General features: G+C 37.9%; 1 protein-coding gene across 4 annotated transcripts; it reads left to right on the plus strand.

Annotated features, from left to right (window-relative positions):
- The first annotated feature begins 1900 nt into the window (after nt 1-1900).
- ncs1b (neuronal calcium sensor 1b) lies at nt 1901-22985 on the plus strand. 4 transcript variants are annotated; one of them, XM_020706119.3, is made up of 11 exons: nt 1901-2292; nt 2723-2837; nt 3905-4014; nt 4144-4272; nt 8454-8478; nt 15646-15784; nt 18052-18130; nt 18930-19018; nt 19095-19172; nt 20412-20519; nt 20985-22985. In XM_020706119.3, the coding sequence occupies exons 4-10, from the start codon at nt 4209-4211 to the stop codon at nt 20508-20510; spliced, it is 573 nt and encodes a 190-aa protein (XP_020561778.1). In that variant the 5' UTR covers nt 1901-2292; nt 2723-2837; nt 3905-4014; nt 4144-4208; the 3' UTR covers nt 20511-20519; nt 20985-22985. The 4 variants fall into 4 exon arrangements, with proteins under 4 accessions (XP_020561778.1, XP_011477718.1, XP_078808855.1 ...); XM_011479416.4 differs by lacking the exon at nt 3905-4014; XM_078952729.1 differs by lacking the exons at nt 1901-2292; nt 3905-4014 and adding an exon at nt 2542-2560.
- The last annotated feature ends 593 nt before the right edge of the window (nt 22986-23578 follow it).

Consider the following 23578-nt stretch of genomic DNA (forward strand, 5'->3'; position numbering starts at 1 on the left):
GCCCACATCCTTCGCGCAAAACACAATAGTATTTATGCAAATGGAACTTTGAAATGAAGGTATAATTTACTGGTTGAGGGAAAATGCTTTATGTTGGTATACTTTGCAAGTAGAAAAAAATATGTATTTTTATTAAAGTGGGTAGTTTCTGTTTGCAACAGCAATTGAATAAAAAAAAAAAAAACTTTTCATTTTCTTTTTCTTCCACTTGAAGCCTGGCTTAATTTGTTGAGCATGCTTCAAGAAATGAATAGAAAAAATGGCACAGACTGTGAAACTGTCCCTGCCACAGGCTACAAAGTGATGCTACAGCTGCTGTTTACAGACAAATATAGAGAGTTAAGATTAACTCTTAGAGTAGAATTTAAATGGGCTGCACTTGAAAAGAGCTGACAACAAGCTTTAGATTCAAGCGTTAATGAAAAACAACTCAAATAAAGAAAATATTTATTTGGCTGCATAATTTACACGGCCTAAGAAGCAGCTGATACATGCGAAGACAGGCGAACACTCATCTTTCAAACCCATGCTCTCCTTTGCTTTTGAGAAAATCAGTAATGAATGTAAAGTAAATTGGCAAAGTGTCTCTCAGGAGGAGTAGCATTTCACACATCAGCAGCACTAGAGGGCTAATGTAGAAAACTACTCATAAAATCATCAGCATGATGTTTGTTGCTTCAAAAGGGAATATTTTATTGTGAAGGGATGCAGCCTGAAGATCAGCTTACAACAGAATTTAAACTGGAGCAAGAATTCTCAGAGAATTGATTACATTTATCAACTAGAGCATTCACTTTAATATAAATAAGGGGCATATAAGAGGGATGTAATTTGATTCATTCCATGTATAAATATTTGCAATAGAATGTTAAGGCATGAAAAAAAGATGCCAGAGAGAAGCAAGGCTACCCCAAAATACAATAAATTCAGAAATAATATAAAATAAAACAAAGAAAATGTGGGTACACACACCAAAGATCATTTCATGATAAAGGCTGACATCTTAATAAGAAGATGTAACCAAAAATTTGCCCACTTCGTCTCATTTTAGTAGTGGTGTTATACGGAACCTTGGACATGACATAAAACAAAAAAAAAAAACGTTATTTCAAATCAATAATTTGTTGTCACAAATTAGTATTTTGTGGGAACAGATAAGTATTTTGTGGCCCCAAATGAGCATTTTATTAGCATTTAAGGGCACAAATTAGTTTTCTCTGTGCACAAACGTGTATGTTTGTATCTTCAATTCCTACTACTATTACTAGTTTGTGTCCCTAAATACTAATTTCTGAGCCCATAATGCAAATTTGCGCACACTAAATGCCAATCTTTGCCTACAATAAAGACATTTATGTGCACAAAATGCAAATTTTGTGCCCACGATAAGCTAATTTGTGCCCACAAAATATGGATTTGTGCACACAAAGCTCTAATTTGTGCCAACAAAATTTGAAATACGAATTTGTGCACACAAAATTTTACTTTGCGCCCACAAAATGCTCATTTGTGCTCCAAAAAAATACAAATTTGTCCCAGCAAATACAAAAGCGTATGCACAAAATGAGAATTTTATGCGCAATAAAATGCCAATTTGCAGCCACAGAATACAAATTTATTCACATAAAATTTGTATTTGAGCATACAAAATTCTAATGTGTGCACATAAAATGCAAATGTTTGCCCACAAAATCCATATTTGTACCCACAACATTCCAAAATGTTAATTTGTACCCTCAAGGTGCTCATTTGTGCCTACAAAATGCCCATTTGTTCGCACCAATAATTGTTCACAATATTATTTTGAGGGAACAATTTTGTTTTAATGTCATGCTCAGGGCTCCGTAGTTTCTTGATGTGAACAACTGTAGATTTTTCCCCCTGTTTTTGTACACAGCTAGCTGCCTTTTTTATGATTTTTCTGAACAAGACTAAAAGTAACTTCTTGGTGCCCTATAGTCCCTCCTCCCGTTAGAAAAAAAAAGAAAAAGAAACTTGAATAGAGACAGTCTCCCTTCAAGGAGTTTACGGTTGTAAATCAGCTCTTTCATAGAGTAACAGCCAGTAGTGAGTGCAGACAGAAAGTCAGTGTGTGGACGTCGGTACCGCCGCGTCAGCGTCTCCGCTTGTGAGCTGACTCTGTCGGGCTATCGAGCGGCGTCACTCCCAGACGGCGCGGCGTCGGAGCGAGAGGCGGCCGGAACTCGACGGAAGCAGACAGGGTAGGACCGCGGCTCCCTGCTGCCGCTCACGCTTTCTTTGGACGGCGACTGTGAGCTCCTCCTGCTTCAGGTAACAACACCACGAGAGCGCCAAAAAGAAATCCATTACGGGGTTCCATCTACCCCCCCCCCCCCCGAAATAAATACCCGGCGTGGGTACTTTAAACCCTACGCGTAAACACTGACTGTCGAGCTCTTTGCATGATTGTCGCCGTTGTTGTCCTGGAGCCATTACCTGCGTTGCTATGGCACTGCCAGGCAACATCCCACCTGCTGCTGCCGTGACTCTTTACATTTCTTTTTACCTGTTAAATGTGTATTTTTTACTTAAAAAACATGTCAGTACAACTGTGTAGATGACTTACTGTACTCATAATACAGCTATCTAAAGCAGTATTGTCGGATATTCGTGTTTTTGCAGGTTTAACAATTCTGCTTTCTTTGAAACACAGACACATTTGTGAACCCTAAAAGCTCTATTTTTTGTCTTTCTCTCCCAGCAACTTGGTTAAACCCTGAAGACTTAAGCAAACAGAAGATGGTGATTTGCAGCAGGACGTCCCCCAGAAGGACCCCCCATGCTGCGGACACAGAGAGCAGATGTTTGCACTGAAGGTGCCCACTAGTGCACACAGTGGTTCCTGTCCTGTTCCCCAGAGAGCTGCTGTGGTTCATTCCAACGCAATGGTTGCACAGAAAATGCACTACATGTCCTCTGGTCCGCTGAGGCCAGAAGAGACCTATGAGTCAGAATGTAGGAGGAAGAGGAAAACTCTCACTCTTCAAATAGTAAACTTGGTGGACAGTTGTTTATTTTTAAAGCAGCTCGTAGGGGAGTCGTGATTAATCAACTTAATCGATGAATTGATTTCTGTTCCTAAAATCCAACCAGTTCGATCTGTCTGAGGAAAGTTATTTATCCAATCAACCTATACCATTATAAAATGGGTTCAAAATGATATAAATCGATTGTAATCAATAATGGAAAATACCATTTGGATGGAGGCACAGTAGGATAAAAATAACTTAGTACCATCGCAGCAGACAACACACATGCGATAGCAGCAATCTGTGAGTCACACTGGTTGAATTTTTGTCTAAAGATGTCCTGGATTGATTTTGGTTCAATGACTCGAATCGTTTAAAATGAACCAATATCGGCTATAAATTGTATCAGCAAACACAAATTGAGATATAAATCGAATTGTGGTTAAAATCAATCGTTACACCCCTAGCAGCTCTAGATCTAAAATTTCCTTGGCATTTGTAAAGGGCAACAGACACATTTTGTATACATTCTCACGTTCATGAATTACAGTTGAATGAGTGCAGAACTCAGGGCAAGGGAAGACTTTTAAGGTTCTATCTATTGTGTTTTAGTGTACACATCTTATCACAGCTGTCAAGGGGGAGGGATTTTGTACTTCAGTAACTTACCCGGAGCAGTAGAGATAGCGATGGGGAAGGGAAAAGTAGGAGGGGGTTAGGAGAGTGGAGAATGACTGTGAGGGAGTAATCTTGCTTTACCCAGCCTTTAAGTGACTCTTGTATCCAAGGACGAAGGTAGCAACGCATCAGAACGCCACTCTTCGCCCACGGACTGCTGTGGAGAAATGAGGCGAACACATAGGCTCTTGGCAACGCTTACTTTAACCCAACAACCTGCTGGCCCTGCTTCACAGAGCCCCTGGGGTTTGATGCATCTGTTTGGAGAGCGGGGACCGATGACTGAGCAGATCATGACCGCAGCTACACTGAAACTACTAGAAGGATAGGATCCCATCTTGAATGGGTGCTTCTCCTCTTTTTTTTCATGCTCAACTCCGTCAAAGCGAACATAAAAAGTCTGGTTGTCTTTCCTTCGTTGCCCGTTCGGCCACTGAGGCTCAAACGTCCCACGTTTGCTGTATGTTTTTGGCAGAGGAGAACACTGGAAAGGAGGAGGTAACAGGTGCCTGCTTGCCAAGGTGAATTTGGAGGAACATCATGGGGAAATCAAACAGCAAGCTCAAACCCGAGGTGGTTGAGGAACTGACAAGGAAAACATACTGTGAGTACTGACAGCTCTTTTTTTTAAAGCTTTTCTTTATGTTGGAAAAAAAAATACAGAAATTCTTTTAAAGGATGTGATGGGTGGAAACTTAGTCTTTGAATCAAGCTAAGAACATCTTTATATAGATCTTCTCTGCTTATTAATCCTCTGTGTAGAATGTGGAGAGGATCAAATTCCCAGTCCAATCATCTTTTTTTAAAATCTATTTTAAGTGTTCCAAGTGGTCTTTTAATTATAGTTAGGCCGTTTTTAGACAAAAACCTGTGTGGTTTTCTCGGACATAGTATCTCAAAGTGGCAGGAGTTCATTAGAAATTTGCCTCTGAGTTGTGGACAGGACTGTTATCCCTGCTTCCCGACATCCATCTCTCGCGCTAGCTTATAGTCCGTCACAACCTCAGCCTAACATTACTGGTTCAACAAAAATGGCGAGCAATATTGGAGCCATCTAGCCAGACAGTTTTGAGCCAGTTGCGAACACGGACGCGGAAAACGAACACGTATGCAGATCTTCCCCTTCTTTAAGTCGATGGAGCCAAGCAGGGAGCTTGCCGCTTGCCGTACTTCACACCTACAAGCCTTTTCCAGCTGTATTTTGTCATTTGTTTTTTATTTATCATGAGTTGAAGAAACAATCACTAAGATATTTCATTTAAAAAAAATGTTCTTTCTATGTGTCCTCCATTATCAGAAAAATGCCACAAGAACATGTTAAAAACACAAACAACACTATTTTCACCGGAGTGGGTCTTTAAATGTAACATTATTTCCTCTCTTCCTTACCTGCATCAATTCTAAATGAATTTCCCACATGATACACAGTGTCATAAAAGCTAAAGTTTTTTAGCTAAAATTTCAACTATGTTTCCTTGCAGTTTTCAACACATACGAGGAAACCTCACATTCACAGATATGGCAAACGGGACTATTTTAATCATGTCTGTGTGTTCTTTCTGCGGCACCGTTATTATTATTTGAGCAGTACAGCGTGCAGGTGTGGGTGGGAGAAGACATCCACTGGTTGCTTAATAACAGTGTTATTTATGTTGGGGGGGTCTGTCTTCAACAGAAGCAAGGAAGGCGGTTGTAGCAGGAAATTGCAGTGGAGGAAGATTAGGCATCACGCTGGGCTGGTCTGCTTTCTGCTGCCCTTCTCATTCTTTCTCTGCCTTTCACCCCGTCCTCCTTGCTTTTACCCCCTAATTTGCCCTTCTGGAGCAGGCTCTGGAATAGTGTAATTACTATCTTATTGGGTTCACGTCTCTGAGAGGGATTCCTATATTCTCTCCCAGTGTGATGCTTCTCTTTGCTTGTGTTGCTGCCTGACTTCAGAGTCTTGTCTTTTCTCTGCTGTCTTTCATCCTATTGCGTCTTTCTCTTGCTCTCCCACGAGAAGCCTTTTCTGCCTTTTTAGTCACTGCTTTCTTTTGGTTCTTGACAGATTGGGGACTTAAATTTCTCTGAACCTATATCTTTTTTCTCCAGTGGCAGAAGGAGCATGGTGGTTCTTGAATTATACAGTGTTGACAGAAAAACCAAAAATAACACCAGAATATGGGTCCTTTGCTTTATTTTTAGCTTACGCATTCTTAAAAAAAAATAAAGTTATGATTTTCTTTTAAATTGAATACTGACTATTCTGGAAAAAAAAACCTGAGATTTCTTTTATTTAAGGGTGCTAAACTGACTCCATTGGCATCCCATGCACAGACCAGCAGCCCTGTGAAAATTCCTGGGGGGGATGTAGGGCAAGCCCATGCAATACATGAGAATTTTGTAAGTTGTCAAAGATGCAGTGGCACTTCTAGTGACAGAGTCACAAGCCGAACGTGTTCAAGCAGACCCTGCAGGGCCAACGCGGCAGAGTGGACCCTGTAATTGGCTGATTGTATTATTGCCACTGCCTGAGTTATGTAAGACTTTTTTTTTATTATTATTAAATCGTGGCCTTGGTAAATTGCCTCTACTTTTGGCTGCATTGACTTTTCAGGCCAATTTAATGGTAGCTTGGCTTCACTAACAGTTGTGAGATTGACCTGACGTTTATTGCACAGGAGGAGGTCACATGATGGGAATTCTTGGTGAAACGCTGAGCAGAACAAATTAGGATGGAGATACACGCATGCAAAAGCAGTCTGACCTGGCCTGCTTATCTATAGCTTCTGCATGATTCAGCTCATTAGGAAAGGTGCTTTAGAAACCTCACAACAAAACAGACGAACTCACGTTCCATCTATATGATAATATTTTATTTGTCATTGTTCTCTCACTCATTTTATGGTTCAGAATGTTTTCCTTTTCCAGGGTCTCTGCGGATCCTTAAAAAGTGATTATGTTTAATTGAATTGCAATAAGGTCTGGAAAAGAATTTTCTCGTCAGCTGAATGTGACCTCCTGTTACGAAATAAACATTTCCAGTGTTACAAGGACATGAATTGGTTATGAATAGAAAACGAAATTTTCTGATTATACTATTATGAATAAATATTTAGAACAACAATGATAGTTTATAATTTATAATATTCAAGAAGTGCTACACTGGTTTAATATTTTGTCGTGCTCTTAGACTATTTACTGGTTGCATCTATGTTCGCAAAAGTACTGGTAGACATGTTAATTTTCTTTGTATATTTGGTCTTAAATTAGATCTCAAATTGTCATTAAAGTCTGAAGCCTTAAATTTAACTTCTGTAAATCTGCAGACACCCTGTTTTTGGTCAAACAGGTTAAACATTTCAGTCAATAAATTAGAGTTTAACCAGAATGCTTTATTTGTACTGGACAGCCTTGCTTCATGCCACGTCTTGGATGAATGGCAGCAGACAAAGTCTCTTCTAAAGCTTCAGTAGAGGAAATATTAAGACCTCAAAAAATCTTTCTCTGGATTTTATAGAAAAATATTGATTTTTATGATTCTTTTCGATATTTAACTCTAGAGCCCAAAAAGCTGTAATCTGCTTCAGTTGGGTCATAGAAAGCAAAGGGGTCCAGGAAATCCTCTGGTGTGAGTGCATGATAACACACCATGCTGTCTCAAACTGTCCTTTATTCTTAAATCGGTGGCTGACCTTCATTCTTTCAGCTTAGTGGCGTTCTGAGGTTAACGCTCACTTATCCACTAAAACCCTAACAAGCAGGAATGCTTATTTCTACCCTTTGAATGACAGAAGTCAGTTGTACCCTTTCTTCTTTTATAACACTAGCAGTGTTACATTTTGGTTATATTTGAAAGAATGACATCTGTAAAACTTTTTTCTCTTAAGCTACATCCACGCCGCTCTCGGCAACGCGTGTTCAAGTGGCCGCTTCCACTGAAAAGTCTTTGTAAAAACCTGCAATTGCACGTTCAGGCTTCTGCTTTCAAAACTGTTGCATTCATTGCGTAGCTAAGCAAGTTCCTACGACCGTTTTTGGGCTCTGCATACAAAATGCACGGCAATTGAAGTGAAACCAATCAGGGACACGGATTTGGTAATGACGTATGGATGGCGTCCCTTTTAATTCATAAAAGTGACAACCATTTAAAAATTGATCATGAAGGAGAAATTGATAATAATCTTGAATTACAACACAATAATTTAAGTAATTCATCTTTGTCATGTGTTTTATTGAAACCTAAGGATTCTTAATTCTGTCTGATAAAAGCTAGGAACTGGAAAATGATAAACCATGTAATAAAATGATTACGGTATAACGGAGTGGGATTATATAAGTTCGCTACCTTCCACTCCCTTTCAAGCAATATTTAATTTTATGTTTAATTATCCTAAGTTTGATGCTTCATTGTATGAATGTATAACTGATGATTTTAATGTTTTTGTGTATTATTCTTATTTGATTGCTTGAAATAAACCATTTCAAATCAAATCAAAATTATTTGAGACCAAGTCTTTTGTATATCTATATCGGAAGAGAGCTTTGAAAGAAGAAGCCTGGAGCAAGATTCACAACTTTTGTACCCCTTCAACATTTCCCACCAACTGTAGGTGGCTGACATGCGTTTGTAAGCAGTAGAAGAAGCCCCTCCATGCTTTTCCATTGTGAACACCATGGGGTAAATGCGTTTTCAAGAACCCGCATTTAGCACGTCCTTGAACGTACCCCACATGCCCCGGTGTGTCTGTACCCTAACAGTCAAAGTCTTCATCTTGGCTAACACCACCTTTCCTTCTCTTGCAGTTACGGAGAAAGAGGTGCAGCAGTGGTAAGTGTGTTCATATCCATTTAAGAAGAATCATAGTTTTCTCTTTTTTTGATTTTCTGCTCAGTGCCATTACTGTAGATTTGAAGTCATCCTCCTCACATTTCCCTGAAGACAGACAAGTTTCTGAAAATAGAAGTACTTTGAATCCTCACAAGCCTGAATGGCTTTAAAGGCTGATAGTGCAGATACAAACATTTCCATGATGCATTCCTCCTCAACCTTTTTACTCCATTTGCAAAAGAGCTGTCTGATAAGTGATGAAGGCTGAGGATGGTGCGGGGTTGCATCACTGTTTGGCTTTCATGAATGTATGACCAGAGAGCCTCCACATGGCTGCAGATTAGTCAAATTTTCTGTGAGATTGTGTTTCTGTTAATGAGTGTGACCCTCTACAGCATCACCTTTGCAAAGGTTTTCTTTGTTTGGTAAATGATGCGTTAGAATTCTTCACAAATGAAAAGTAATAGACTTTCTTTTTCTTTCTCCTGAAAAGAAAGTGTGACAGCTGTTGGCCCAAAGATAATAAACAATGCATCTTCATTAAATAGATGACTCAAGCATGAGAGTTTCTCTCCGTGGAATGCAGCTGTTAAAACAAAAAAGAGTTTATTTCGGATGTAATAAAGCAATCACTTTCCCCTGTTTACACTTGAGTTACTCTGCCTAGAATTTGTATTTCAGTGCCTAATTCTGCATGCATGAAACAGGTTTAGTCCTAAAGAGCTATAGTTGATCTTCTTGTCCTCTTATTTGGAGACAGGTTTGTGGCCTCGCTCACACACGCATCATTTTTCGAAATCCAAAGTCACTCCTAAGTATAAGTCGCAAGCACACACACACCCACACACACCCACACACACACACACACACACACACACACAAAGAAAGCATAATTAAAAAAATAACATGTATAACATTCAAAATCATATTGTAATGATATGTGATATCACATATAAGTCGCACTTTTGGGAGAAATTATGTGAAAAAATACGGGACCAAGAAAAGACATTTCATCTTGAAAGGCAAATCATAATACCAGCACAGCTAACAATAATAAACCAAATGTTTTCACGCTTCACTACCATCAGACATTGTTGCTAATTAAGTTTCATGAAACACAGGAGGAATTTAGTGGGCAACATATAAACAATTATTCAGATAACCATAACATAAAGAACATGCTAACAAGTCAACTAATTTATGTGAGTCAAATCACTAAATCTATTGAATTCTTGATCCTCTGCGTCGCTTTGGAGCAACTCCACCGCAGCCAGTGTTATTTTTATGTACACACCACCCTTGGCAGCGCATGTTCAAGCGATCACTTTCAATCAAAAGTCTATGTAAATGTACGCATATTTGCAGTTCGGGCTTCCACATTAAAAACTCCCTTTTTTGGACTCTGAGTGCATAACATGTGCCCATTGAACGCGTTTTGAAAGTCAAACCAGTTGAACATTGACCAGTCAGGGACTTGGATTTGGTAGCAATGGTTGGATAGCTTTCTTTTTCATTCATGGAAGTGCCAACCTTTGAAAATTGATAGTGAGAAGAACGAAGAGAAATTAACAGTTGCGGTTTGTACCTGGCTGGATTTACATGACACCAAGTCTTTGATATATCGGAATAAAGCTATGAAAGAAAAAACCTGAAGCAAGATTCTTGAGATTTCCACCCCATCAATATTTTGCACCAAACCTCTTCAACTGTAGACACATGCAGGTATTGGGTAGTGACAGTCCAGTGTGAAATACCACATGGTAAAAACGTGATCAAGAACACACGTTCAGCATATTATAGACCTTAACCTGGTGTGAACGCAGCATAAGATTGAGCGGTGCTTTTTCTGCGTTTCAGACAGTAGCAAATATTGATAAACACTCCTAGAGTGCCCCCTTGTGGTTATGAGTTAGAAGATAACTAGCACACAACCCTAACAATATTTTTGAAATCACATGCAAGTTGCATCTGAGTATAAGTTGCCAAAAAAGTTGCTAAAAAACACAACTTATGCGCCAAAAAGCAGGGTATATGCTAATCAATCCATAAAGGTAGAGAACTTTTATGACTTTCCTTTTCCGGTGACCTAACACATAACAGCAGCAAAAGCCAAAGTCTGCTAGCTTGATGCTAGCGTGACGTAACATGGATTTCCAATAGGACGGCTAATGCTAACGTTCGTTCCACCTAAACATACAATTGCTGACTAAATGAACAGCTTTATATACTCACAGGCATGCATTTTCCATGCATTTTTAAGTAACCATATGTGCTCAATCTTTTGGAATAAAGTGTAATGCTATGGCCCTATAAAATATTTCTTCCCCCTTTTTTATACTTGTAACCCACCGACTGTGCAGCTTGCTAGCTCACCATCAGTTTCAGTGTCTTTCACAGAAAAGTTTGCATGAGATCTCACTTGATGATTGGTAGCAATCAACACAGCTGAGTGTGAGCGATGAGAGAGGGAATTTTACCAGGGGAAATGCCAGATGGCGTGTAATTAGAGCACAGGCACAGACACAGTAGAATAAGAAGGGTTAGATAAATGCCTGTGTTGTGCATTAAATTTGTCCCTCTTTCTAATTCTCCTCTAAGGGAACATCATTAGTATGCCTGAAGCCTACCTGAAATCAATAACAAAATGCCATGGCTCAGTGATGTTCCTGCCAGAGGGACAGCAGCAAGCGAAACACAGCTTTTTGCTAAACCACCATGGTAGATGCTAATAAGAAGCAACCAGTGACATTAATAAATAGTTTATCACGCCAGACCTCCTGTGTGGTCTGATACACTATGAGGCATCTGTTATGTCAAGTTACATTGTTACACTTTTTCAAGTACAGGCTGATTGTGTGCGCTATCACTACTGCTGTCACCACAAAGAGCTCTTGAGCACGAAGAAGCAAAGCAAAGGGATTCTGACGGTGAATCCAAGCAGTAACTGCCAATGCAAACTCTGCAAAAACTGTGAGTCAGGGCTTGCTGTACCCACACTGCATAAAAATATCTACATTTACATGCTCTTCTAAAATAAAGTACTGTATTAAAACTAGCAAACCAATCACATTTGAGGTTACAATCAAATAAAAAATAACGCACTTCTATTAAAATCATTTCCAAATAACATTATTGCACTTTTCTGTAATGTCTTACTACTGTACTGTCAGAAAGAAAATATTTTAGAATATTTACTTTACTTTGCTGGTTGATAGATGTCAGCTGTAGTGATTTAAAAAAGGTTCCAGACTTAGTGCATGACTGTTTTGTTTTTCCGGTTTAAACAAAGTAGGTCTGAGTTCATTTAAAAAATCTATAGAATTCAAGTAACAAAGGAGGGACTTGAGTGATTAAACACTTCAGCATTTTAGAAAAAGAAAATTAGAGTTAAAAGTAAAAGAAATTGTTTTGTATTGGAGCAAAGATTTTCCTAGTTTTAATTAAACTGCCTTTAATTGAATTTCTCGTTACAATGAGTTGTAATTCAAAAGGTGTGAATCTATTTTTTTTGTAATCTGTGCCGAATTCCACAAAATTACCTAGCTGTTTAAAGGTATTGAATGCTCCCTTTTGATGGTTATGTCCAGGAGAGGGCAGACTAGTACAGGGGCAAAAGTTAGAAATTGTATTCATAAACTTGTTTCAGGGTGTTTATATTAGTCAAATTTCTAATTTGATTGCTTAAATTGTCTAGCATGGTCTGCATACAAACTAGCTGTAAGCATCCAAGTCTATTTCCTTTTTTTTAATTTAAAAGTTTTTTGAGGAGAAAGTAATCTCCCTGTTATTCTATTCCTGTTCTCAATTGATCTGTTTGGTTGGTAACATATCATTTTAGCTTATCTATCATTTTGCAATTTGTTTTGATTGCATTGATGTTCAGCCTTTTTTGCAAAGGTTTATAGGATATTTAAACATCTTTTTTTTATTTTATCTAATGCACATAGATACCAACCATGAAAAGTCTATTACCCGGGTTTAAAAATATAACAAAAACAGAATTTGGAATTTTTAAATATTCTGTTTAGTTTTCTCCTGTAAAGGAGTAAGGTGATGTGCTCAAGTTTTATTTATCTGTGATACGAGTAAGTGTCTATATAAAAGTTATAAAATCAATTTAGAAACATTTTTGTCATTTCTTCTGCTCATTTCTAATATTTTAACAGGGAAGTAAGTTAATTTGGATATCTTAATGTTCCTCTGTTTTCTAATTTATAACAGTCATTTATTGTTGTGAGAAAACATTAAAGTTAAATTTAGGTGGATAAGAATATACATCTGAACACTTCATGTCACCATTTCCTCAACAAGAACTGCAGAAGCACTGTAAAAAACAACTACACCCCTGACTCAGCAGTTTTTAAAACCACCTTTTAGAGCGGACCTGAGCCAAGGCAGATGACTCCCTGCCAGTGTTGAAATCAGATCTACTCTGATTGGTAATACAACTATAAACTTTGTGCTGGCTGACTTTCATCTGACTCACTGTTCTCAGATGTTATTTACTGTCTATGCCATTGACTGTATAACAGAACTGGACCTAGTGAATGAGACGTCACCCATAGAAAATGACTTACTTCTGGCTCCAACCAAATGAAGCCAAATCAGCCGCCATTTTTTCTTGATACAGATTTCAAAAGATTAGAGTTAGACGATGTCAGTAAGCAGTGATTGGGCCGAGTCAGTATGAGTCGACGCTTCTATGGCAACCACTCTCACCAATCAGGAGTGAGCTTGTTGGAAGTCCACACCCTCTTCCAATGAAAATGGACTCGGGAAAAATCTATCAAACATTTTGAGCGTTCAATGTGGGGGCCAGCGGGCACCACATGTTTTTAGTGCGTAATCTAATCGTTCAGCTTAGAATTTGATTAACTTACAATGAAGAAAAACATATCATAAAAAAGTAGGGATGAGTTGATGCAATGGATTAATCAATCTGAATCAATCTAAGCTTAATAAACAAACATTTACCTAACGCATAACAGCAGCAAAGTCCGCTAGCTTGATGCTAACGTATAAGGGAATTCCCCATAGGACGGCTAATGCTAACACTCATTTGACCTAAACATACATTGCTGACTAATTGAACAGCTTTATATACTCACAGGCAGGACTTTTCCAAACTCTTTTAAGGAAAGAGTTTAAGGAAACAAACTGATTGTTTTATTATTTCACTAATACATTTCACAGTAGATTTCCAACAAACTAATTCCTGACTGGCAAGAGTGGTTACCAAAGAAACATTGACTCAGACCAACTCAGACCAATCACTGCTAAGTGATGTTGTCGAGGCGCATATGGCGATATGTGCCATATAAAAAACGGCGACTGAATTGACTTATTTTGCTGGAGCCGGAAATAAGCTATTCTCTATGGATGACGTCACACTCGCTCCGATTAGTTATCATACAGTCAGGTGAAATCCTTTTATCTCTGTTCCTGTAATTTGTGTTTATCTTTGAAACAAAAAATCAGCCTCAAAACAAAGAACTTATCTTCAAAGAACAAAGATCTTTGCTGGTTTTATCACACATGGATTTATGCGTACGGTGGTTTGTTATGCGACACAGATTTCTGAAGGTTATGCCAACCCTTTTGCAGCAGAGGATCACACCCACTGTTTTCTTTCCTGCAGACTCAGTCTAAGCACCCCCTGATTTATGAAGCAATTTTGTGGCAAATCCAGTTTTATATTGAGTTACATTCAGAAAGGGGTCCTGAAATAATGCGAACAAACAAAACCTTCACAGCCATATTTCTTTTCCTTTGCTGCTGCCTGGGGAAAACTTTCAACAGCTTGAACATTTTGAGATTTTTTTTAATTAGAAAAACTTAAAACTCTGGACTTTTAACATAGGTTACAGGATTTGAACACTTACCCCCCTAGGAACTGATGTAAAATTAGTTGGTTGTGGAACATATGTTAAATGTCCAGCACTGCATTACAGAGAGCTGGACTTTCATTTTTCCTCATATCTCTAGATAATTCAAATTCAAGAATTAGAATGTTTTTTGCTGCTGCTACTCCACTGATTGAACTTGTTTCCAGCTCCTGCTCAAAGTGGCTCCTCGACCCTTTGACTATATGAAGCTGACTTTATCTTTTAGGCAGATTAAAAGAAACGCCAAGAGACGGCTTGTACAAAAAAAGCTTTGGCGTTTCATTTTTCATCAGCACCGTCTCTATATAACCTTATTTATAACCCTGATTTGGAGATGAACATGCTAAGCTCCCTTGTGTTATCAGTATTTTTTAGAATTTTTTTTCTTATAGATACAGTCCCTCGATTTCCATTATATGGTAGCACAAAACCTAATAAAAAAAAGCCTCATGCTCCTGGTTGTCTTTGACCTTTCAGTTTCTGCTCCACAATGGTTATTTTCAAAGACATTCCAGGAATCGGCCTACCTGTTAGTAGCTGCTCTTCAGGTTGCTTATGAGTTGCTTCTATATTTAGGCTAATAGAAATGTTAAGTCGCTCTTTAGAAATGCCGTCTCCAGGGGGAAAAAGGAAGCTCTCAGGCCTATCTTTCATCCATGCATATTATCAAAAGAGAAGCAGAGAGAAATTTGATTAGTCAAGCACTCTGGGGTTGCTATTGGATTAAGACAATTATCTTATCTTATGAATGAGACAAATGGCTTTGCACTTTGGCTTTATGATCTGGCACACTCATTCAAAAGGAAACGGTAATGCCTTCTTTGAAAGTGAAGAGAGAAATGTCCTCATTTATAGTCTTGTCTTGGTTATAAATTATTTGCATTATTTTCTGCACTCAGACGTTCAGCAACGAAACATTGGACCAATCGTATGGCATGAACGATGCATTTTGCATGTAAACAAGACAACCTGTTAAAATTCTACTCAATGTCAACTTCATTGACATTAAAGATGGTAAAGATGGATCTGAATTCTAAAATATTCAGACTACCACATCTGGCACTAGCAGCCACTTATTGGTAAAAACTTCAGCCCTATTCCTAATTGCTCATTTTTAACTTCAGCAGATTGTCTTCAATTTCTCATCGTGTGAAAATACTTTCAGTATTTGCTACATTTGCTCCAGAGTACGTCTAAAATGGTTCAAAAAGTAGCATCTGTTGAGAATTATAGTCAGTACGGTATATCTTTTAACATGTTAACCTTTTTTCATTTTTTTCAGGTACAAAGGTTTCATCAAGGATTGTCCAAGTGGGCAGCTGGACGCTGTGGGATTTCAAAAGATATACAAACAGTTTTTTCCTTTTGGAGATCCTACAAAGTTTGCTTCCTTCGTCTTCAATGTGTTTGATGAAAATAAGGTTGGTATTTATTTTTATTAGTATTTGTATTTTTTGTAACATTAAACTGAATATTATTGGATAAAATTGTGCTAAAAGGCCGACGTGAAGATCTGGACTCAATCAGCCTCTTTGTCCCACCAGTGGTTAAAATACAATAAAATGCCAGCATCTTTTGGCAAAGCATCTAATTTAAGTACTTTATGGTTAATGTATTCTTAATACTGGAGCATTCAATATTGTTTATACTTTTATTTTTAGTAAAAAAGTTCAGTCAAGTATTAAAATAGTTTGCACTTTAAACTTTCAGTGATTGACACCTAAAAACACATCCATGTTCATAAAAAGCCTTAAAGACTCACTCTTGTTTTTGGTGTTCTTAACATGTTTTTTTGGCATTTTTATGATGATAGAGGACGTGTATTAAGAAAAATTAGATTCCAAATTGTTTTCTGAGCATTTCTATATTCGAATCGTTGTGAAACAGGAGCCGACAAAAAAATCCAGTTTGTGACAGAAAATACACTGTGTGGGTCACAAACTCCAAGTGAGAAAAGGAGTGAATTTCTAATGATCTGCTACAGAAACTATGTCCTAGAAAGCGACATACTGCAGGTCTTTTGATTTTGTCTAAAAACTTCAAAATCTTAATTTAAATAGCACTGGAAACAGTTTTAAAATATATCAAAAAATGATAGAACTGGGTTTTTAACATTTTCTGATTTGCAACATCATTAAAGAAGCCTTAAAAGAATTACTATTTAATCTAATCTAATCTTTTTTTTCTCATATTAAATTATGTTTCTTTTTCACATCACAAAAAAAAAGACGACATGATCATAAAAATCAAATCTGCATTTCATAACACTTGATTGGTTTAGTGAGTGGGGATGAAAAATGAAAAATGATCCTCCAAATGAATTTAGTGCTTCAGAATGTCAGCGTGACGGATGATTCGATTTGCCAGGCTGTCGGAGTTTGGAGTTGAGGATTAGTCACAGCATCAACTGCGCCATAAATGTCCAACTCTTCAATTTGTGTAGCAAACTCTTCTCTGAGACGTTTTTTTTCCTTCTACCCACAAGTGTTTGTGCTTTTGTGATGTCAGGCTGTTGCCGCTTTTATGATCACACCAAGGATTTCAGGATGTGATGACAAAGGAAGTTTTCAAAGGCAGGCTGTTATTTATACATTCGTTTGAGGTCATCTCCCCCGCTGTCCTTCCATCATCACAGCTGGACGTGATTATTCAAACCACTTATAAATGGTTTGTGTGCAGCAGCACAGCAAGCCTCTGGATATGTATTGACATGTGTTTAGAGGCTTTGTGTGATGATCTGAGTGATCAGACAACCTCCTCATCAGATGCTAACTGTGACCCTCATTTGGAATCAGACACCCCGCTGTAATAGAATGCATTGATCTTAATAGTCATTATGGTTTATGTAATCGGCTGGGAATGACCTCAGCATTTTTCTGGCAAGATGAATGTCTGCGAGATATGCATTCAGCTGACTTAAGCAGCCTGGTCCCACCGGTACTTTTCTTTTTTAAACTTAAAGTGGGGAGGACCACTGAGGATTACAGGTAATCAGCTGGTGTTTTGGAAAAGAAGTAACCTTTAATTATGATGCAGAATCTTTTGGTATTTGTTGAGAATAAAGTCCTGATGGTTTTCATTTGTTAATTTTCCTAAGAAACAGTTGTTTTCACTTTGAAAATGATTAATTTGTTCTTTTCTTTTTGGGTTGCATTTGCTCTTTTTTAAAGTGTTGTTTCCAGTTGTCAAAGACAGATGTTGGTGTCACTTAAATGTTCCTCTCATGGATAATCACATTCCATATGTGCAGAACTTTTTTTTTGCAAAAAAATAAATAAAAAGAGCACATTTTCTTGAGGGAATTTTTGTGAGACATAATACGTGTGGCCTAAAAACGGGAAGTCAAAGAAATTGTTGGACAGCTTAATCTCCTGAGCTCATTCACAATGAAAAATAGTTGTTGTTGTTGTGATGTTCATGTTTAAATGAGCCACTAACATCCATCTAACTAATGATCAGAGATGACATGATTCAGGTCTTAGAGAGAACCAGGTGCAGGGCAGAAAATAGCTTGGAGAGAACGACTGACCCTGTTTCCAGCAGAAATCCAGTGAGGATTCTCACGAGGAGCAAGGAGGAGTTTAAGAAAGCACAGCAAAAGAAGTTGGGAGCGCAACAAATTAAGACATTTATGTTTTTTTCCTTTTTACAGAAAAGTCTTTCTTGAATTCTTTTTTTTCTTACATAGGATGGACGCATCGAGTTCTCAGAGTTCATCCAGGCCTTGTCAGTGACCTCCAGGGGGACTCTGGATGAGAAGCTGAGATGTAAGAAGATACTTCCTCTCCTATCATTTTTATAAAAAAAGAATCACAACTAAGCAATCTGCTTGAAATAAATGTAAATATCTGTCTTTTTGAAAGCAAGGATTATAGTGTTCCCTCGTTTATCACAAAGGTTATGTTTAAACGGTTAAATCTGCAAAGTAGCGTTATAGATGTTTTAAGGCTGTAAAGCCCCTCACTACACACTTTATACACTTTTCTCTCTTGTTTAAACTCTCAAAGTTCAATCAAAGCAGAAAAATGAGTCCAGTATTATAGAATTAAAACAAAAACCTGACCATGATCGAAGATTTATGTAAATATGGCTAAATGATTGTGTTTAAGGAGAAGATTGAGTCACAAGGTCTACAGCCAATCAGGATGCAGAGTGCAAAAAATGTTACGCTTCCCAGCTTGGCAAGCAGGGGGCGGAACACTACTAGAGCACCTATTTATTGATAGAAGATTCATAACACCCCAGGAACTTCAAGAGAAACATAGAACAAATAACTTCTTGGAATATCAGCAACTTAAATCTATTATTACTAAAAAGATAAATACAAAGACAATGACTGCGAAAGCTGAAACGCAATATAGCGAGAGACCAGTGTATACGTCAATCTTTTTTATATTGCAGATAGAAATGTTTTGTTGAGCTTGTAATTAGTCTCTGACTGCCGCAGCAAATGTTTCCACCGAGATATTTCTATTTCTATATATTTTTCTATTTTTATTTCTATTTTACCATATTTTTCTTCATGGAGAGTTATATGTTTTGACATTTTGTCTTTTTTTTCTACAGGGGCTTTTAAATTGTATGACCTCGACAATGACGGCTATATAACTCGTGATGAAATGCTAAACATCGTAGATGCCATATACCAAATGGTGGTAAGTTTAGAAACACATCCCCTCTGTTTACCTGCACTAGCATCACGGTTCACAGTGTAATGATGTGATGTCTAAGGGAAACACTGTGGAATTGCCAGAGGAGGAGAACACACCAGAAAAGCGAGTCGACCGCATTTTTGCAATGATGGACAAGGTTAGTATTGAACTAGACCTGACAAACAGCAAATTAAAGCAGAGAATTGCATCAATTGGTCCGACCTTTTAGAGGTCAGTATGAGCGCTTGACAGCATCAAGTGCAGTATTCATTGAATCACTTGTTTAAGAGTAATAGGACTGAGTGTAGCCTTACTGGCACCCTTGGGGCTCTAATACAGACACTGTTAAACTGAGAGCTCTCTGTAGCCATTTCAGCAGCATCACTTACACCACCTGCACTTATACTCATCTCCACTATTAGCCTTTACTGCCCACTCCATCTGCCCCCAGACTCTTTGCAGCTCTGGTAATAGATGAAACAGTATTGTCATATTAGATCCGCCTGTAGAGCTAACTCTACAGCCTGCACTATTTATTTGTCATTTTGTTAATGGCCAAGGCAGGATTTTTTGGGGAAAAAAAACAAATATATGAGAATAAAGTCGAAAAATGTTTAAAAAAAAAAGTCTAATTTTATGAAGATAAAGTCATAGCCTACAATGCTGAGAAAAAGCTTATTACTGTTCTGAAAAAAAAGTCAAATGATTTCTGAAAAAAGGCAGAATTATCAAGAGATGTCAACAATTTATGAGAATAAGGTAATTAATTTTACAAGGAAAAAGTCTTTTATTTTTGAAAATAAAATAACATTTTTAGCTTTTAAAATGTTTCAACACATTTCGAACATTACCCTTTTAATCAATGTTGCAAACAAATCAGAGAAATTGGATGGAGATCTGCTCCAAAAATCTTGCTGAATTTGCTTTACCTTTGTGTTGTAATAATAATGATAATAATAATACATTTTATTTCAAGCACCTTTCAGGTCACCCAAGGTCACTGTACAAGGTTTAAGAATAAGAAAAAAACAGAATAAAACATCAATTGTAAATATACAACTTTATTTTCATCAAATTCCAACTTTATTTTTGAAAAAGCACAACTTTTTCCGTGCAAAAATTATGACTTTTTAAATCTTAAAATTATTATTTTGTTCTTGAATAATGTAGATTTTTTTTAATTATTGCACAACTTTATTTTTGTCAAGTTTTGGCTTTTTTCTCAGAATGTATGACTATTCTCATGTATTTATGTTCTTTTATGGTTTCACCAAACACTTGTTTTATTTTAGAGATCAGCCAGTTCTACTTCAGACAGAAATCCCTTTTTGCCCTCTGCTGGCATATCTTTGCTAAACATTTTAATCTTGAGGGTCATTTTTGCTCCTCCTTGCAGAATGCAGATGGAAAGCTGACTCTGCAAGAGTTTCAGGAGGGCTCGAAGGCAGACCCCTCCATTGTTCAGGCCCTGTCTCTATATGATGGACTTGTGTAGGAATGGAAGGTGAGTGACAGATTGATGGACTGGTTCATGCATGCTTCTCATTGGGAATGCCATTTCCTAGTCACGCCTGAGTTCAGCTCTAATACACTCTAATGCTTTAAAAAAAAATCAGAAAAGATATTCAGTCCATGTGCTGAAACTCAGGGGTGTAAGCCAATTTCTGCTCTCAGTTTGTTCTTATGAATTATTCAGATGGCCCACTTGTTTTCTGGCAGCTTGATAGTCTTGCAGTGATGAATGAGGAGGGAGACATCCCTATCCTCTCACTGCCTGATGTCATATTCTGGCTGCTGACAATTGTTGCTAACATCCTGCTCAGCGTTTAATCAACTGTGAAGTGAGCTTATAAAGACATGTATCTTCAGTAAAGCTGTTTAGCCATTGTCTACCATGTTATAAGCACTCATGTATGATCACACTTTTCATCATGACTGTTTAAACTAATACAGTCTCTTCTCTTCTCAGATGGGACCATTTAGCATCCTCCTGCTGATAGTCAACAATCCAGCACCATCACCCTGCAGCAGGCGGAAACGCTTACTTAACTTTCATCACCAAGGGAGCGCACTATAAAGCTTTGTCGCATGGCCAAACGACACCTGTGCTGTAGCAGTTCATCCACATCGTTGTTGAGGACAGAGGACAATGACTTTCCTTGGCGTGAAGGAGGAGACAAACTTGTCAGCACACGTGCCATCGTTTGCTTCTGCAGCTATGTAGCGCCATGCACATTGCTCAGTGCTGGAGCATCTCTAGAAGGGCAGCGTTGGTCCTGGACGATCCGGAGAACTGAATCCCCACAGAGATGTGTCTTTGCCGCAAAGCAACAGCTGCCACGTGTGGAAATGTGTAACCCCCACATGATGGCATGATGGACTTCAAATCTCACTCCTAAAGATGATGATAAGAAAATGAACTTAAAATTATGAAGCAGTGTGGGGGTATGTTATATATTATAAAAACAAAAACAAAAAAACAATGCTAAATTATTTTCTGCCCTGCTGCATTTATGAGTATTTCCTCATAAAAATGGAATGGATCGTTATTTTTTATCAGAAGTGTTGAAATGTATTGCACTGCATTTTGCCATGGTTATTATTGTGTCATTTCTTTTCTCTTCACTTCCTTAGGTTGAGTTTTCCCTTAAGACATTCTGGGTTTTCTTTAAGGAGGAATGTTTAGGTAGCACAGAGTTTAGTAAGGATTCCTTTACTACGTTTACCGTCTGTGCTCCCTGTTGTTTCTTTCTTCCTTCCAGCACGACTGTAGTGTCTGCCCTGTTGCACGGTTACATCCTGAACTTACAGCTTTGCATCTGAATTGAGTCTGGGAGCATCACACTCCTCTCTCAACAACATAAAGCCCTGGTCATTGTGAGGAAAAGGAGGGCATCAATTCTGGTTGTAAAGCTTTTGTGAGGGCTGTGGCTGTAATTGTCACCTTAGTATTTATACTGTGTGAGACCAGAGCATGTGCCCAAACCTTTGATTTCTGATTGGAATGATTCTTATGCAGCAGTTAGATATAATGCTGATTTGTTTCTGCCTTCTGCAAATTTAGATTTACTGTATTATTGTAATTTATCTGTTAACAGTTTAGGAGCACAGAATGAAATGCTAATGCTAATAATACGTGGCCATTAAGTCATATTTTGCCCACAGAAATTAATATTTTGTATCTACAAATTAGCATGTTGCATTTTTTGCACACAAATAAGTATTTCATGGCCACAAATTATTAAATTATTAGTATTTTGTGCACAGACATTTTTTGTGGCTACAAATTAGCATTTTTTGCACACACATTAATATGTTAGTATCTTCAATTCCTACTGCTAATTTGTGGGCCCAAAATACTCATTTGTGGCCTGATAAAACTAACTTTTTGTGCCCAAAATATCAATTTTTGACTACGAAATGATAACTTGTGCCCACAAAATCCTAACAAAAGGCTAATTTGAAGCTACAAATTATTATTTTGAGTGAACAATTTTTGTTAATAATTTCTTTTTGTCATTTTCTACTTTTGTTTGGTTAAAAATTGTGTTTTATTTGATATATATGTTTTGCATCCCATGTTTTGTTTTTTTAATTGGTGCGATTTTTACGGATGATCATAATTCCATGTCAAGAAAAGGTTGCACGGTTAAGTAATGTATTGTTGGGTGCTGCGTCCAGTATTGCTTTAGCATTGAAAATGAAGGTGTCATGTTCAGCTTTAGTGCCTGTTGTGCTTTTCAGTCAGTCTAACCTGCCCACTGGATGGATGTGGAATTAACAACAATTGCTACTCTGGACGGTGTTGCCTTTACATGGATGGATGGATGGATGAGTTCCTGGACAGATAATAAAAGAGGACATGGTCAGAGCTTTAAGGGGGCTCTGCTCTGCTTTTGCTGCATCCTTGATTTTTTTGTATTTACAACACGTGTTCCTCAGTGGAGTAAATCACAAGTGTATTTTTAAATGACTGCTTCTTGTTTTTTTTTAATGTTTTCGTAACCCTTGTGCTATCCTAGGCACTTTAACATTGGGAGTTGGGTCATCTAGACCCCACGAAACAGTGCGCTGAACCTTTTTTCTTCAATGATTTGTGATCTTCAGTGGTTTCCATGGATTACATGAAATCCTCTTTACCTTTATCCACCTTTGTCATGGTAGGAAGAACACGTCAATGTAAGGGTGGGGTCATAGTAGCACAAGGGTTAAATGTTCCAGATCATCACAAGCTCCAGTTTCAATGTTCAACATTCTATACAGTTGGCTGTTCACATAATATAAGCAGCTATTTCTCAGCTGCGTATAAAATTAGACTGGTGTCATGAGTGTTTATAAAAAGAAGGCTGTCACTGAGACAATGTCCGAACACAGACTGCAGTCTGCCTCGTGGAGAAATGGAAATGAATGGGGGGTTGTGGGATGAGGTTAAAGCCTGGAAATCACTGTGGGCTCGAGTTTCACACACATTCACACGCGCATGCAAAAAAAAAAAAAAAACAGGTTGGGTCTTGAGAACCTTTTAAAATCCATCTCCGCCCCCGTTTGGAGCGTCAGAGCTCT

This window comes from Oryzias latipes, chromosome 9 (genome assembly GCF_053564925.1).
Source record: "Oryzias latipes strain Hd-rR chromosome 9, Olatipes_Hd-rR_3.1".
NCBI lineage: Eukaryota > Metazoa > Chordata > Actinopteri > Beloniformes > Adrianichthyidae > Oryzias > Oryzias latipes.

Bases quoted from the DNA above. Each gene is read 5' to 3' on its own strand.
- ncs1b (XM_020706119.3), top strand. From the start codon at position 4,209: ATGGGGAAATCAAACAGCAAGCTCAAACCCGAGGTGGTTGAGGAACTG. The intron at 8,479-15,645 runs GTAAGTGTGTTC...CATTTTTTTCAG, and splicing joins GAGAAAGAGGTGCAGCAGTG to GTACAAAGGTTTCATCAAGG. The intron at 18,131-18,929 runs GTAAGAAGATAC...TTTTTTCTACAG, and splicing joins TCTGGATGAGAAGCTGAGAT to GGGCTTTTAAATTGTATGAC.